This window comes from Chamaea fasciata, unplaced genomic scaffold (assembly GCF_029207755.1).
Source record: "Chamaea fasciata isolate MVZ Bird 193981 ecotype frontalis unplaced genomic scaffold, bChaFas1.0.hap1 SCAF_2, whole genome shotgun sequence".
Lineage (NCBI taxonomy): Eukaryota > Metazoa > Chordata > Aves > Passeriformes > Sylviidae > Chamaea > Chamaea fasciata.
This window is the reverse complement of record NW_027094087.1, coordinates 91,514,904-91,530,960: the sequence shown is the minus strand read 5'-3', so window position 1 is coordinate 91,530,960 and position 16,057 is coordinate 91,514,904. Positions and strand designations below refer to the sequence as shown.

The following is a 16,057-nucleotide window of genomic DNA, read 5'->3' as shown; positions in this document are numbered from 1 at the left end:
AGTAACAGTGCATCTCAGTGGAAGTGCAAAGGATTCCACAGTGCCTTGGGAACAAAGCACACCCTGCAGGATGCACCAGCCTCTGGACAACTGCTATTGATTTACAACAGGCTCTACACTGGGAACTGAAACTAGAATTCAGTATTCATCCCATACAGTACAAATATATAAAAATGAAAGCTCATGTAATTCCCAGAGTGTACCACAGGCTTAACTCTGCAGCTCTTCTACTCAGAGAAGCAGCTCCAAGAGTTCACAGAGACATCCTGCCCAAAATACTAATCAGCAAAAGAGGCAGCAGACTTGAACCTGACTTTCTATTGACTTCAGCTGTCCATCCAGAACTACCATGACTGCAACAGGAAGAACAAATGTCAAGGTTTCCATCAATGGGAACAGCACTAGAGCCATCAGTTACGTAGTTCAAAGCACTGTACAGCAAACTTCACTGAATGAAGCACCTTTATGCAGAGGGAGCAAAGAGCAGTTCCACATAATGCCAGGCAGTGTAACGTGTTTTCATAGCATGAAATGCCAAACTTAAAAAACCCAAACTCTTGTATTTGTACAAGCCTCTCAAGCGATCAGTATTTTACTTACCAGAATGCAAAAAGTAATTCCCCCATTGCTCACACTGATGATACACCTCACACTGTGCAATTTCATTTTCATGATGAGGAAATGCAAGATCTATTCCACCACTATGAATGTCCAGCTGCTTTCCAAACACTGCACTGTAACAATATTTTCCTGATCAGTAAGCAGAACACCACAAAAGCCTTTTGTAAAAAGAAATGCAGAAAAGAATAAGATGAAACAACATAAATTTAAGGGTAAAAAATTAGTAACTGCCATTTTTAAAACGAGACTTTACAAACATCTTGGATACCAAAACAGGAGCAGAACTTGTATGGATAGGACCCGTATCTGTATCAGGACAGTATCTGTATCACAATTACTTCTCCTTAGTAGAAGCAATTACTTTTCTACCTTAGTTTAAAGGATGGCAAGCAGGATGTCTCCTTTCCTTGTTCTGCTACAATTTCAGTATCGGACAGGTGCCTTTATGTGCAAACCTACCAACTTATTTCTATAAATTTGGTATCACTCTTCCTTATCTTGTACCTATCCTATAAGAATTCAGACAATAGTGTGTGCAGTCAGGTCAAGCTGGGCAGGTTAGCAACTTTATTTTGCCTCCCTGTTAAATAAAGATTACACTGACACCCTCACAGGGATGTGAGTCAGCCTTAACTGCTCAGAAACCCAGGAGTGTTCAAGCAGGGAAAAATGCAAGGCTTACAGACAAACACACAGGCCTCCCATATGTCACCTTAACAAGCTGCTCCTGCTAGCTGGCTAAACATTAATACTTTGGTCCCCTTTTGAGACAAAACACCCTGCTAACACTGTGCCACATGATGGCTTTGCAGAAGCTGTTGGGGCACAGGAGGAAAAGACAAGGAAGAGAAGAAAGGAGCGAAGAAAGAGCGGCTGTCACCATCTCCCAAGTTCATCCTTCTCTGCTCCTGCCTGCTTCAAAACCAGCTAAAGCACAAATCTTCCCAGGACCAACCCTCACCTTCCCCTGTGCCACTTGCTGTTTCCTCCAACAAAACCACTAAGAGCTGGAGAGAGGTGACAGATGGATCTGCCAAATGCAGAAGGACAGGAGGAACTGCCCACCTCACCACAAGGAAAAATGCAGAGAGAAGATCAGACCTGAGGAGGTCGAAGCAAGGGATTCCCTCCTCCAGGGCAGCTCTAGAGACCAGAGGTTCCTCATTCACAGACTTCTCAAAATTAATTAATCTAACTTAGTTAAAGTGCTTTGAGATACTTGGCAAAACAGACAGCTAAGCAAGTATTGCTTAAAAACCAGCCTTCAACCGCTGACTGGGACAGCAAATTGTTTTAGGTCACTTACCAAAGTAAGCTCTCCATTTTTCACAGTCCAAGATTACTACACTTATGCTCTCCATGGGTCAGCTTTTATTTATATGGCAGGAGCCTCAACCAGCCTCAGTAAAATACATTTTTACAAAAAGAAATGCAGGCTATAAACAGCACTGCCTTAGCAGACAGGCCATGTTGTAACTGGCATTTCTTATCTGTGCACTTCTGTCAGAGGTTGTACATCAAACACATCAAACACAGCATGATTTTGTGCACTTTGATTGCTTTAAGAGCTGCCTCACCATGCTGAAACTATTTACAGACAGAAAATCACCCTTATAAACACTTCTCACAAGCAGGTAGAAATGACTAACAATCCCAAGTGCACCAGAAAAGCATATGAAAGAGAAACCTAAAGCAGCTGTTTCTACCTCCTTTCAGCTTTAGCTGAAAATTTAAGCTAAACAAGGTCAGATCTAAACTATTTGTTATTAGCTTCCAAAAAAAGATTTGAGACTAATGCAAAACTAAGTATACTATCAATCTTCCAGGAGAGAAGACTTCTTCTCCTGTGGTGAAAATAAAACTTTAAATTAAGAGCAAATTACATCAAACCAACTGCAAGCAAAACACTACTCAGCAAGAAAGCTGAATAACACTTTGATTAGTAGCATGAACGTCCACAGCTGCTCATAAGTTAAGGCCAGCAAGATCTCACAGATCAAGCTGGAATCCCACACCCTGTCCTCCTGACACCTACATCCTGAACTAGGTCTGATGAAGACTGCTAGAAGTAGAAGGGAAGCAAATGAGAGAGGTACCATAACTTTCACCAAACCTTTGGTTACTCAGTTCAAGCTAAAAGACTGCTAATCAACTGTGTGATCCTGTGTGCCATATTTTAAGCACCAAGTCTAACTTAAGGCGCCAAAACATAGAGACAGCTGTGACAGTAAGGTGAAGCAGAGTTTATCTGGGCCACATGTGACATCCCAAGTTGCATAAAATGGTCACATTAAAAACAGTACTATCTCCCGATTAGAAAACACTTTCAATACTGCTGCTACCATTGTACTGTGACTGAAAACAAAAAATAGCATTGGATTTATGAAAATCCAAGAAATCTGACCTTGATATTGTGGAACATTCAATGTGCCATCCAGGTCGTCCTTTTCCCCAGGGAGAATTCCAAGATAGCTCTTGAGGCTTGGCAGCCTTCCACAGGGCAAAATCTTTACCATGTCGTTTATCAGAATCAACTGGCAAGAGTAAGTGATTTGTTAATGGGGTATGTCTCAAAGAAAAAAAAAATGACCAAATGAAAGCAGGATGAAATGTGTGTTTAGTGAACTACTCTGATTTTAACCCACTTCAATCAACTTCTTTTCACTACAACTTCCCTCTCTTCCCCCTTATACAGGGGAAAATTGAAATATTGGAATATTGAAATAGATTTTGACATGCTACAAAGATGGATTCAAGATTCCTTAATACATCCTATCCTATCAGTCCTTTAATCCTTCCCTGGTTTGCCCGATTTTTCATTCATTTAGTTCCATATCAGCCAGTTTCCCCAGGACAAATTGACTGCAGTGCAACAGAAAAGGTAATAAAACAAAACCAAAACACACAAACAAACAAACACCCCACAGTTTTTTCTCTGGGAGACAAGTACTTTGTGGTTTATATTTTATAAAAAAAGGCACACAGCGGGAATCAAAACTATTCTTGGACAGCAGCAATTTTTCAGTACTGTTTGCACCAATGAGTTCTCTACAAAGGTTTCCCCTCTCAGCTTTTTTGCTCCTTCCTTCACTACATTGCCAAGGATGCAGTAGTTTTTGTCACAATACTGCAGGACTGGTCATCTCTGCTGACTCCTAACCTCCAATCAAACACACAGAACAGGGTTCTAGACTCTGGACTTTCTCTCTGACAAATACATGACCTTACACTTCGAATCATACAACTCAAAATTCCGAAGAACTAAAGAGACAGAAATATAACCCTAGTTTTATCCACTGAATCTTCACCTGGGCTCTTTTACTAGATTGCCACTAGATACTGACTGATCAGTTATCTGCTGACTGCAACCCTCTTTTGCCCTTTTTTGCATGTACTGCTACAAAAGAGTACTCTTCAACTTCTCAGTTTTAAGCAAAACAAGTGTCAAAATCTTTAGACGTAAGAACACATTTAGTTGTGACTAGAGGGGAAGCAGGGTAAAACACATAATCGCAGCTGAGGCTAGAAGGCACAGCTGGGGACAGTCTAATCTAACCCCCTGCTCAGAGCAGGTGTAGCTACAGCAGCCTGCCCAGGATGGTGTCCAGTCAGGCTTTGATTATCACCAAGGATGGAGACTCCACAGCCTCTCTGAGCAACATGGTTTGCATTAACCATCCTCAGGGTAAAAAGGATTTTTCTTAGCTTTAAATGGAATTTCCCATGTTTCAAGTTGTGATCAGTGCCTCTTGCTGTCACCAAGCACCACTGAGAAAAGCCTGGTTCCATCTGCTCTATTCCCTCCATCAGTATGAGTACACATGGCTGGATTCCCCTGAGCCTTCTCTTCTCCAGGTTGAGTGGTCCAAGCTCTATCGCTTTTCCTCATAAGCCAGTACCCTCCATCATTTGTGGCCCTTTGCTGGCCTTTCTCCACCATGTCCATAGCACTGCTGCTCTGGGGAGCCCAGCACCAGACACTCCAGGCCTGTCTCACCAGTGCTGAGCAGGGAAGAAATCAGCTCCACTGACCTGCTGGCAATGCTCCTCCCTGTGCAGTCCAGGAGGCTGCTGGCTCTCTGCAGTCAATAATTACCTCTAAATAACTGTTGACAAGACACATTCCCTCTGTGAGCTGTAATGCTGAAACAACTCCAGAGCAGAACTGTGAGAAGTTGTCTGCACCTGAGCATCAGTCTCCACGGCATTTTCAGTAATTACAAACAGATTTTTTTTTTTTAAATTGTGAAGTACTGGACTTTAGTTTGCAAAAGAATGCAGAAGACCTGCATCAAATCCTCTGATGCAGAGACCTGATCAGATCCTTACAGAAACTACAGAGAGGTTCAGCAATCCTGCAAAGCAGGAATTGCAGCAAAATCCTCACAGCCCAAGGTATAGGCCTGCTCTGGCACAGCCTATGAAGAGATTGCTCACCCTCACACAAAGAGGCTGCTTAGCCCAGTGACAAGTAAGGAAGGAAGCAATTCATCCAGTTAGCAGTGTAACTGCCCCAACAATAACACAGTAGGTGAAGTTTTCTCGTGTTTGCCCTTGAGTACCTCACTGCTGGCGAGTGCAACAGCAAGGACACCACCTCACTGTGAAGTTTCTATGTACCACTGCCAAGTATTTAATTAAAACTGCTTAAGAATCTTAATTGTTCCAAGGTACCAGAACAAAGGTTTAGAGGGAAGGATGAAAGGAAAAAGAAAAACCAAGTTTCCTCCTGCACTGGCAACAGTGAGTGCCTCAAAAAATAACTACGAAAGCACTGTCATCTTAATTAAGCAGAAAGTTAGCTACACACAATGGGTTAGAAAACTGTTTCAGACTGTAGAATGAAAGTTTGCACATAGATGCAAAATACATTCAAACAATGTATTAACACAAACAAGCTGGTGCCACGAACTTACCTGCTTCATCTTGGGTATCAGGGTTAATAGCAGTTAACACTCCATATCTTTTTCCCCAGGATTTAACATCAAAATAAACATTGCCTAATACAAAAGAAATGTTCAGTTGTATAGCAAAGATGGGGCATATTGATGAGAGCTTGATAACATTTCCCTGAAAGCAAAACAAACTACTCTTCTACACCCATTTGAAATTCTGATTTAGAAATTCAGAAATATAGCAAAAGTCGTAGCAGATGTTTCCATGTTACCCAGCTTTTCAGTAACCTCTGGGCACATGCTCATTCTGCCCATAGCATAACTTTGAATTCTGGAGATCTCCCAGGCTCTCCCTTGCCTATGCACAATCGGCAATCCCCTCCCCTACTGCAGCTCAAGCTACATCTAGTCCAATTACAATGCACTTGAATTCTTCTACAACCATAACTTCTGCTAAAAAGAGATCCATACATTCTGCTTTGCAGACACATCTTTTGCAGCACACAGGAGATACACAGCTCTTCTTCAGAGGTTCCCCCAGGTTTCTTGTAGAAACCAGGCCAGGATTTCCCCAAGGAGTTTAGACAGCAGTTAATTACAGTAAACAATTATATTAAGTAATGAGCTACATTTAACTTAGAAATTGTGTAATAGTTGTTTTGCCCACTCATGCCGTCACAAACAATTCACTCACATCCTGTTAAGCAACAGAAGGAAAGCCTGGCACAGGGTACCTCATCCAATTCCAAAACAGGATTACTAAGAGTGACTTCCTATACATGTTCTGAACAAGGAGTTACCTTGCTCAAAGTCTTACCTTGTGAGGTGGCATAAGCTTGTCCACTGGAAATTATTGTTTTTATAAAGGAAATTATTTGAGGAATATTGTCAGTCACCCTCATATAAACAGTAGGAGGAAGGACCTTAAAGAAAGAGTAACAGTTCATTAACACACTGCCAATGAGTTCCTTCATTCTAAAAAACAAACTAAAAAGAACATTCTCCTCAATTTTATCTTTAAAAAAAATTTGCAAGTATCATAAAAAATATATAAGCGGTATTTGAGATAATACACACACAGAAAAGATATTTGAGGGGTGGCAAAATAACCCAAATTTTTCCCAGTGGCTCAATCCCTGCTTCTGACAGTGAGACAAGAAGCAAAGTCACCCAAAACCAATGAAAGAAGATTTAGTGTTTCCTATGCTTTCAATCAGGCTATTTCTGCATTATAGTAAATATGCAACATCTGTGAACATCTGTGAATATGGGAAAAAAACTGCTCCTAAAGAAATTTAACTTGTTCTTTCCAAAGCGCACAATTGCTTCTCCCCACATTTCCTTACTCAAAAGGTGTGCAATCTTTCCAAAAGAATGAAAAAGTAAATCAGCATTCAGTTTCCAAGCAACAAATTTATTTTTTCAGCTCAAACTCTCAAAACCAGATTCTTTCCCAAAATACTTGCTTAGAAAAACTCTTAAATTTAGAATCTTGAGTATTTGTACCTTTAAGGCAGCCATATCTTGTTTAAAGTCTTCTTCATAAATACGAGCAAGAGCTAGTGGCGATATATTCATCTGAAAAAAAAGAGGAGCAGATTAGCAAATCATAAATCAGAGTAATGATATAAAATATGTCAATCTTTTCTCAGAAAGTTAATAGCTAATTGGACAACTTAGAGAGCCCCCAAGGTAAAGAGTCAGAAAAGCTTATTAATCTAACATTGACAGGGAAGAGATGTAAGTTGTAACTTAGAAGTAGTATTTCATTTATGTGTCTCAATTTCTAAAATATTAATATATCTCTTTTAAGAGAAAGAAACCAAAGACTAAAATAACAAACTCCTTCCCTCTCTTATTATTTTCCTCTTGAGAGGGTCATTCATTTCCAGTGACAAAATATACCACCGTACACAGGACATAAAAACCATTCAACTTACAGACAGGAAACACCAATACCACCTACATGTCAGAAAGACAGATCAGAGATTTGCAGGATGAGACAAGATATTAATTTTCAATGATTAAGAAAAACAAGCTATTTCAGCAGACCATGGGTACTCATAGATCTCAATATTGAAAGTCAGTTCACGTTTTGCCAAGTCTGGTGATTCTCAAGCACCTTCTCTACATTTCTCATTCATGGGACATGAACAGGCTCCTCTTGCAGAGGGTATAAGAAAATACAAGCCAAAAGGAAAGGTACTTGCACATACTTGCTCTCAAATATTCAGAAGAGGCCACAGATTGAAAGATGCGTGACAGCAAAACCTGCCCTAGCAAGCATGGTATCAAAGTGTTTCAAATGCATGCTTTTACACCATCTCTGAGAATAAACTACTGGGGAGAAGACAACATACTGTCAGTCTCTCCATCTTGCAAATAACTGAGTCATTAACAACATAAATCCCATTTCATCACTTCCAGTTCATTACTGAAGCATCTTTATGGGTTCCATTTTTGAGAGAGCAGGTGGGTACCACTGTTTGGTCAAACCCCTGGACAAAGCAGTTCTGGTGAAGACAGTCCAGATGCTCATGCAGCAATGAGATGAGGACGATGCTCAGCACCAAAAAACAAACACATGCTTCTGCCTACAGACCAGTGACTGGATTCATCTCCCTAGACAGCTCAGCTGTTTCTTTGATCAAGAGAGAAACAAAGGTGCCTAAAGAAAGAAGATAAGGAATTTCCTTCCATCCAGATTGATGTTCAACACACAAAGAGACTCAACTTTCTCTCAAAGGAGCACTGATGGCATGGAGCAGGCTCATCACAAACTAGTACCCAACTTTCCCGTTTCCCACAGATGAACTCCACCAGGGGATGAAGAACAAGCTTAGGCATGTTGATTCCACCACTGTCATGCTTCAGGTGCACACGTTCCAACAGTAAAAGCAGGCTACTGAGGTAGAGGCCTTGGTCATCCAAACAAAATGGTTGACGAAACATTTCAAAAAGTAACCAAAAAAAAGTCAAGAAAAGATGACTTCATAGAACCAAACAATGTAGCAAGGCAACACACCATTTCCCCCTCCTCAGACATAAAATCTCTAAGATGTTCTGACAATAAGGAAAAAATTTAAAATGCAAACATGGATTTAAAATGCCTGGATTTTGGAGGGGGGTTGTTTGTTTTAAAATTGTTTACTGCCTTAGAAAACTGCAAGTAAATGGACTAAGGGAACACACATATTTCTACATGAGCGGTGTGCTGGTATTCATTTGAATGCAGGGGCCTATACTTAACTGCAAAAGTAACTGTTTACCTAAAGTTAAGTAAAAGGAACAGCTGTCAAATTCTCCGGCTCCAAGAAACTATCTTAAAGCTTGCAACTGCAATTCAATCCAACACATTCACTTATGATCCCAAAGACGTGAGTTAGAGATTCTAAAATCTAATTAAACAAAAAGACTCAAAATGCAGAATAAAATGCAGAATACACTCTTAGTGCTTCAGAGTTCAAAAAGTGCTTTTAAAACGATCAAAAAAATAATTGCCATTATCATTCACCAAGCTCATCTGGTAAAAAATGTCAGATTAAAATTCAGCTGAGAACCACCTACAGCCTCAGTCTTACCAAGACTTACTCTACAGACGTTAACTTTCCTGTAGGTGACAAACTCACGCCTGATAAAGCTTTCCAAGGTGCTGACATCGCAGCTAGATGGTGCTCGGCACCTTCCAGGAACTGCCCTCAGCCTCACGTGGCAGTGCTGTTCACACTGCCTTTCATGATCACGGCACACAATCCTTCTCCAGAACTCACTCAGTACCCTTCTGGTTGTTAAGTTTTGGGATAATTTCACTGTGCTGAGGATTCACGTAGGGATTTTGTTCCCTGCTAGCCTCTCAGGCAGGGGGAGAGAACAGGAGATTCCCAGCTGTGAGTGCTGTAAGGTAGCCCCCTCTCTGCCTCTCCCCATCGCACAGCTCTGTAACCATTTATCCCCACACAGCTCTCTACACTCAGCCCTCCTCACTCCCAGATCCATTACAGCCACACCAGGGGTCCAGAAATTTCAACCTTTATTATCTACTAATTAAAACAAACACAACAAAAGAACCCCAAACCCAGGTTGATTTTCCTACATAAGCAGCTTAGAAAATACTAGAGAGGTTAGTCAAAGACTGCAGCGCACACCTACCTCATTGGCTCTTTTTATTATCTTGTCATCTATGTCTGTGATCCCCATCACCATGAGAACTTCAATTCCAAAAAACCTTGTCATTATCCTTCGAATTATATCAAACCTAACATAGGAACTGGAAGAGAAAGAAACATGAGCCTTTGAACATGCAGCAGTAGAGAATAAACTTAAACAAAAATAACCAACAGCCACAGTGATGATCCAATTACTCCAATATCAGCAATGAAAAGATCTTCAGTGCACAAGGTGTTTTTCCAAAACCAGTTGCTACCTGCACAAAAGTCAAGCAAATTTCTCTTGAACTGGCCTACCCTCTTCTGGCATTAGTGACACATTACATCAAATTTTCTGAGTGTTTTCTTGTGTTGCATCTCTTTATTCGAAGGGCATCATGCTACAAGCTACATGAGCTGAGAGACTCTTTCAAAGCCAACAGGACAAAATAAGACACAGAGATCAGATGTTCTTGAAATACATCCCCTGGGTTTAGTATATCCTAACTGGTTTTCAAAAGTCATGCAGCAGAAGAACAGGGAAAAATAAAACAGGATTCAAATGAGCTTTTCTTAGGATTGAGTAACAACGGAGAGCAGCCACCAATAAAGTATTTCATTCACACACCACCACAGATCTTTTCTGAGAACAAAGAGTAGATGCTCTATAGGTTATTGTGTTTTATTTATACTTGAGAACAAAAGTTATTCTGAAAATTATTCCGGGCTTTTGTCACAAAGCAGAGTATTTAATGCTGATAGACTGAAGGATATACAAGCTGTACAAGGGCTGTTGCAGCTCCTTCTGCTAACAGACTCTCCATTTGTAATTCTCACAACACACTTTGACTGAGTTAAACCCTATTACTAGGTGGAATACTAGAAGGTGACTAAAAACTCTGTGTCTGCCCTGCAAGATGATAAGAATTCTCAGCCTTTCTGGGCTCTGTTTTCTCCAAAGCCAGCAAGGAGGTTCACAGACCTACAGGCCCCCACTTTACCCACAGCATCACACAAACTGCAACTCCCAGAACAAAGAAGTGTAAACAACTACCAGAAATGGATTTGCACCCTTCCCTGCAGGTGCCAGGTAGCACTAAGGTACTGATTTATGGACGCATATCATCTTGATGAAGACAAATACTTCTTGTTGTTGTTTGTGCTGTGCCCATGCTGAAAAAAGACTTTTTGAAAGCCTTGCTGCCAGGGAGATAGTTTTTAATGAATAGCAGCTCACTGGGAGGAAGGTTCATCTAATGTGGTGACACGATTCCGTAAGAATATTAAATTGGTCTTTGGATCCTGTTCAGAGGAACAACGCCAGCATCAAAAGCTTGATATTAGATTTAACAGCCCTGCAGTCACTGCTCCCAGAGCAGGCACAAATTTCACACTGTTCCCTCTCCTCTCATCTTCCAGTTGAATTAATGAAAGAAACTCTGCAAGAACCAGAGCAGATTTCCTGATACCTCAGAAAGCAGGGTCTTTACCACTTCAGGACTGATTTAAAAAAGAAGTCAAAACAAACAGCCAAGATCAGGGGGTGGCAGGGCACGCACAAGAGAAATCTCTCCTGTTTGGTTTTACTCTTACTTCAAAGCATTCACCCAGGAACCTGGATGCCACCCAGGCTGCAGGTCAAACCAGTACAATCAAGGTCAGACGCAGAACTGGGGGAAAAAATAGTATTATTTGCCTGTCTTACTTTTTTCTCTATATAGAATGGGTGTTGGATATCATATGAAGGCAGACAGAGCTCCTTTTTTTTAGACTGGAAGCACAACATACTAGAGAATGTTAAATTATTTAGAGAAATAAGAACTCCTTGTGGAATGGAAAGAGGACAGGAGAAAAATAATGCCATTGTTTCCAAATTCTCCTCAAGGATCTCAAACTCATTTTGATGATCCATTTCTGCTTTATTACGTGCTGCATTCGTTGACACAAGTCAAATGTAAAACAGACGGGAAAAAACGGAACTCTAGTGAGAAGAGGCAAACAAAAAATGGTATTTAACAAGAGCAGCAGAGTAGCAACAGGCACCACTCCAGTTGACTTTATGCTATTTCCCAGTGCATCTCCTAGCCCCCAACAGCAGCATACATTTCAGCCATTCTATGGCTGGACCTAGCTACTGCAGGGAAAAAAAGATACCATTTTTAAAAATAAATAAACAAACAGAACCAAGAGTGCTCAGCCATCCTGAACAAATCAGCTGAGCAACAGGATGTCAACACTGGCATGTGTAAGACCAGAGACAATGGAAAGGAACAGCCAACTCCTCCCACGCTAGAGTGTTTAACTGATGAGAAAAGAGAGCAAAAGGTCTTCAGTGCAGACACCTTGTCATGCAACAGGAACAACACATGGAAGTTGCCTGAAGAGGTGCTAAAAGAGAGAACTGTACCTGTCGTATCTGCATGATACACCAAAGGCAACATTTAGCACTAACTATTCTTTCTTAAATCAGCAGTGAAGAGGTCAGACCCGGGTGATGCAGATGTATGGCAAATCACCACAATGGCAAAGCTTGAAATTGCTAGTTTAGACATGAGTAAGAAAAGATGGGTAAAAAAACAGGCAAGAGTAACCAAGGCCTTTCTACTCCCTCTTTTAATCAAAAAAGTCTGAGGGCAAGTGAACTGTTGAACAAAACAGATGTTTAAAAGCCACAGACAGCTGCAAGACTGAAGGGTGAAATTCTCCACCTCTATAAAACACTGTGGTCTAGATCAACTATACCCCTTAAGACTTAAGCACCTCTGCAATTCCCTTCCCTATTACACCATGTCAGGGAAGATAGGCCCTACCCCAGTACAAAACCTCAACTGAGGGATAAAGACAAGAAGCTTACAACCACCTTTTTACACAGCTACTTTCAAGTGATGATTTTAAATTGTAATTATTTCAAGGTAAACTGTAATGGAGGCTGTATCACAACAGCTCTAGATTTGGATACACAAATTACTATGACTTTCAAATAAGAAAGTTCCCCTGAAGATACTAAGTACAAACAAAAAGTTCAATGTATCATTTTCTTGATTTTTAGGTCACCAGTAAAAAGCTAGGACAGTTTTCTGCTAAGACTTGACAAAAGCAAGGAGGAAAAAGACACCACCACATATACACAACAGTACAGTAGCATTAACATTAGCACTGATAACAGTACTTTTACATAACTGATATTTAAAGTCTTCCTGTTTACAGAACAAAGTAGCAGTTGTGCAGTTACTGCAATGGCTCAGTTCAACATGATCAAGATTCAACACAAGTTTCTGAATGAAGTTGAGACAGAACAATAAGCTGTGAAATCCCTTACACTGAAAGGGAATTATTCAGTTATTGAAATGCACAATATCTAATCTTCATACAGATGGCAATTATCAGACAAATAATTGCTGCTCTTCCAAAAAGCCCAGACAACTTGCTTTCTAAGAACATAGAGACAGAATCTTAAGAGCAGCTTGAGCTGCTGCAACTCCCCTCAGTTTCACAGGAACAGAAACCCTGCAAGTCTACTCATCAGGTGTGTTGTTTTGAAACAAGTGGAAGCAACCTGTGGTGTATTTAAAGTACTTTTCCAAAGTTACTTATAATACAGCTAGCCTAATATTCTAACAATCCTAAAGAATGACAGAGAAACACCTGTGCTGTTCTGGATTGCTTTTTATTTTTAAACATAGTAAGCCACTGCAGTGTTACTATGCAAAAAGGCCTTTAAGCTACCTGGATTTCCTGAGATTTAAGATCTGATGTGTTCACCCGTAAACCTTGACAGTACCTTCCTACTAGCCAACCCTGCATGGCTTTTCCTCAGTGCCAACACAGTGTCCAAACTAAACCTGAGGTGAAACTGTCCTTTCACACAGGTGAGAGGCTCTGCTCCAGGATCACAATTCCTCCACAAGAGAGGTCACATTATGCTGATACGATCTGAAACAACTCACCCTACCAAAAGAAACCTGCACACATTGCTAATGCTTCTTCCCAAGACACGGACATACACTCTGCCTCTGCCAGACAGCAGAACCAACAGCCCCTTTACTACCCTAGCCCAAGAAGAAAAAATACGTAACAAACAGACTTTTGCCCTTTGCACAGCACAGGAGGTGAAAGGCTGGGCCTTGTGTCACCAGTCACAGCTCTGTCACCTGGACACACACTGCAGCCTGGGGACGTCCAGCACTGTACCTCTGCCCGGATCCCCTGGCACCACTGGTGTGGCACTGTTTATCTGCCTGGATGTCCCCACGCTGCAACCCAAGACTCACCAGGCGTGCCCAAGGTGCGCGTGGTCATACACAGTCGGCCCGCAGCTGTACCTGCGGAGAAGGGAAGCAAAAAGAATCACAGAATTGTTAGGGTTGGAAAATCACCCAGTCCAAACCCCTGTCAAGGCAGGGTCACCTACAGCAGGTGACACAGGAAAGTGTCCAGGTGGGTTTTGACTGTCTCCAGAGAGTGAGTCTCCATAAGCCCCCTGGGCAGCCTACTCAGTGCTCTGCCACTCTCAACAGAGAGAAGTTCTTTCCCATGTTGAGATGAAATTTCTTGTGTTTTAGTTTATGTCCGCTACTCCTCGTCCTGTCGCTGGGCAATACCCAAAGGAGCCTGGCACCATCCTCTTGGCAACCATCTTCGAGATATTGATACGTATTGATGAGATCCCCTCTCAGTCCTCTCTCCTCTAGACCAAACAGGCCCAGCTCCTGCAGTCTCTCCTCGCAAGAGAGATGCTCCGGTCCCTTAATCACCTTTGTGACCCTTCGCTAGACCTTTCCCAGTAGCTCCGTGTCTTTCGTGTGCTGGAGCCCAGAACTTTCACAGGAGCAGTTTCCGGACACAAACCCCTCCTGCCACCGCCTCACGCCCGCCCGCCGCGCCGCAAGGCGCTACCAGGTCGCCACTCCTTCCGTGGCCAACACCAGCGGCTCCTTGCTCCGGCTCCGGCTGTTGTAAGCCACGATCCCGCTGTCGCGCCCCGCCGGAGGCACCCACTGCCGCCGCTGCGCCGCGCCCGAGCACCGCCGCGCCCCCGCCTGCCCCTGGCCGGCATCGGGACCGGCACCGAGGCCGAGCCCGCACCGCCGGGCCGCCGCCGCCGCCGCCCCGCGCAGCATGGCCCGCATGTCGCCGGGCGGGGAGCGGGCACGACCCGCCGCGACAGCAGCAAAGCGGGGCGGCCACGGCCGAGGCGCAGGAAGGGGCGGGATCTGCGGGCGGGGCCGGGCCGCGGGGACAGCGCCGCGGCCGCGCCGCCCGAGCCGCTGCCGCCGCCTTCTGCCGTGTGGTGCCGTGGGGAGCCGGCCGTGCGCGCCTTGGGCCGGCCGGGCCCGCCTGAAACAGCGCGTACCGAGCCTCGTGCTTCGGTGTAACCCCAGCGCGGCTTCTTCTTAGCGAGGTTTTTAAGGGAGATGTTTGTAGGAAATGTGTGACTGATTTAGCAAAATGGTCTCCAATGTGGCAAGTCAATTCGGTCACTTTGGGGAGTGAATCTATTTTTGCATTGCCTTTGAGATCAGAGAATGGCTGGCAGCCTGTAGGTTCCTGAAAATAAAACATCGTGTGACATTCCCAAACTGAACTTAATAAATCAGAGTCTCAGAAAACACGCCCCCCCCCCCGACTCCCACATACTTGTATAAAGTGTTACCTGACCTGGACATTTTCAAAAATGATAGCAAGTGCTGCTGGGCACTTGGTGAGGTACCCCGGCCTTTAGCCCAGCTGATTCTCAAGGTCTGTTTCCTCATCGGAGATATTTTTTTTCTTTCAGAGCATATCGAGGAAATGAACCTTAACTGGCTGCAGTACCTTGAAGCACTTGGGAAACTATAAGCTACTCAACTACAGTGAATAACAGTGTAATGGAACAGATATAAGGGTACCAAAAGTATTTTTGAACTAGTACCTTGTTTCTAAAAGCGATTGTGAGTAGGTACCAAGGAAACAAGTGAGAATTCCACAAGCTTATAATCACAAAGACGATCAGAGGGATAGAACAGCCATCCTATGAAGAAAGGCTGAGAGAGTTGGGGTTGTTCAGCCTGGAGAAGGCTCCAGGGAGACCTTACAGCACTTTCCAGTACCTAAAAAGGACTTTAAAAAAAAGGGGAGAGCAACTTTTTACATATACAGATAGTGATAGGATGAGGGGGGAACAGTTTTGAACTAAGAGAGGAGAGATTTAGATACATGTTAGGAAGAAATTCTTTACTCATAGGGTAAGGGGGTTTTGGAACAGATTGCTCACAGCACAGAGAAGCTGTGGATGCCCAATCCCTGGAAGTGTTCAAGGTCACGTTGGACAGGGCTCTGAGCAACCTGGTCTAAGTGAAACGTGTCTCTTAAGACAGAGGGGTTGAAACTGGATCATCCTTAACATCCCTTCTAACC

At 42.8% G+C, this 16,057-nt stretch overlaps 1 protein-coding gene across 4 annotated transcripts in view; it reads right to left on the bottom strand.

The window, feature by feature from the left end:
• Positions 1–14,790, bottom strand: part of CARS2 (cysteinyl-tRNA synthetase 2, mitochondrial) — a 34,186-nt gene extending 19,396 nt beyond the window's left edge. Inside the window, exons 1-8 of one of the 4 annotated variants that reach the window (XM_066176764.1) lie at positions 14,558–14,790; positions 13,933–13,983; positions 9,666–9,783; positions 7,023–7,094; positions 6,334–6,439; positions 5,538–5,621; positions 3,026–3,155; positions 601–734 (exon numbers count right to left, since the gene is read on the bottom strand). In XM_066176764.1, the coding sequence (XP_066032861.1) occupies positions 601–734; positions 3,026–3,155; positions 5,538–5,621; positions 6,334–6,439; positions 7,023–7,094; positions 9,666–9,783; positions 13,933–13,983; positions 14,558–14,790 (928 nt within the window). Of the gene's footprint in view, positions 1–600; positions 735–3,025; positions 3,156–5,537; positions 5,622–6,333; positions 6,440–7,022; positions 7,095–9,665; positions 9,784–13,932; positions 13,984–14,072; positions 14,485–14,557 lie in introns of those variants that run through there. The other 3 variants (XM_066176767.1, XM_066176765.1, XM_066176768.1) reach the window with 3 other exon arrangements.
• Positions 14,791–16,057: the final 1,267 nt, after the last annotated feature.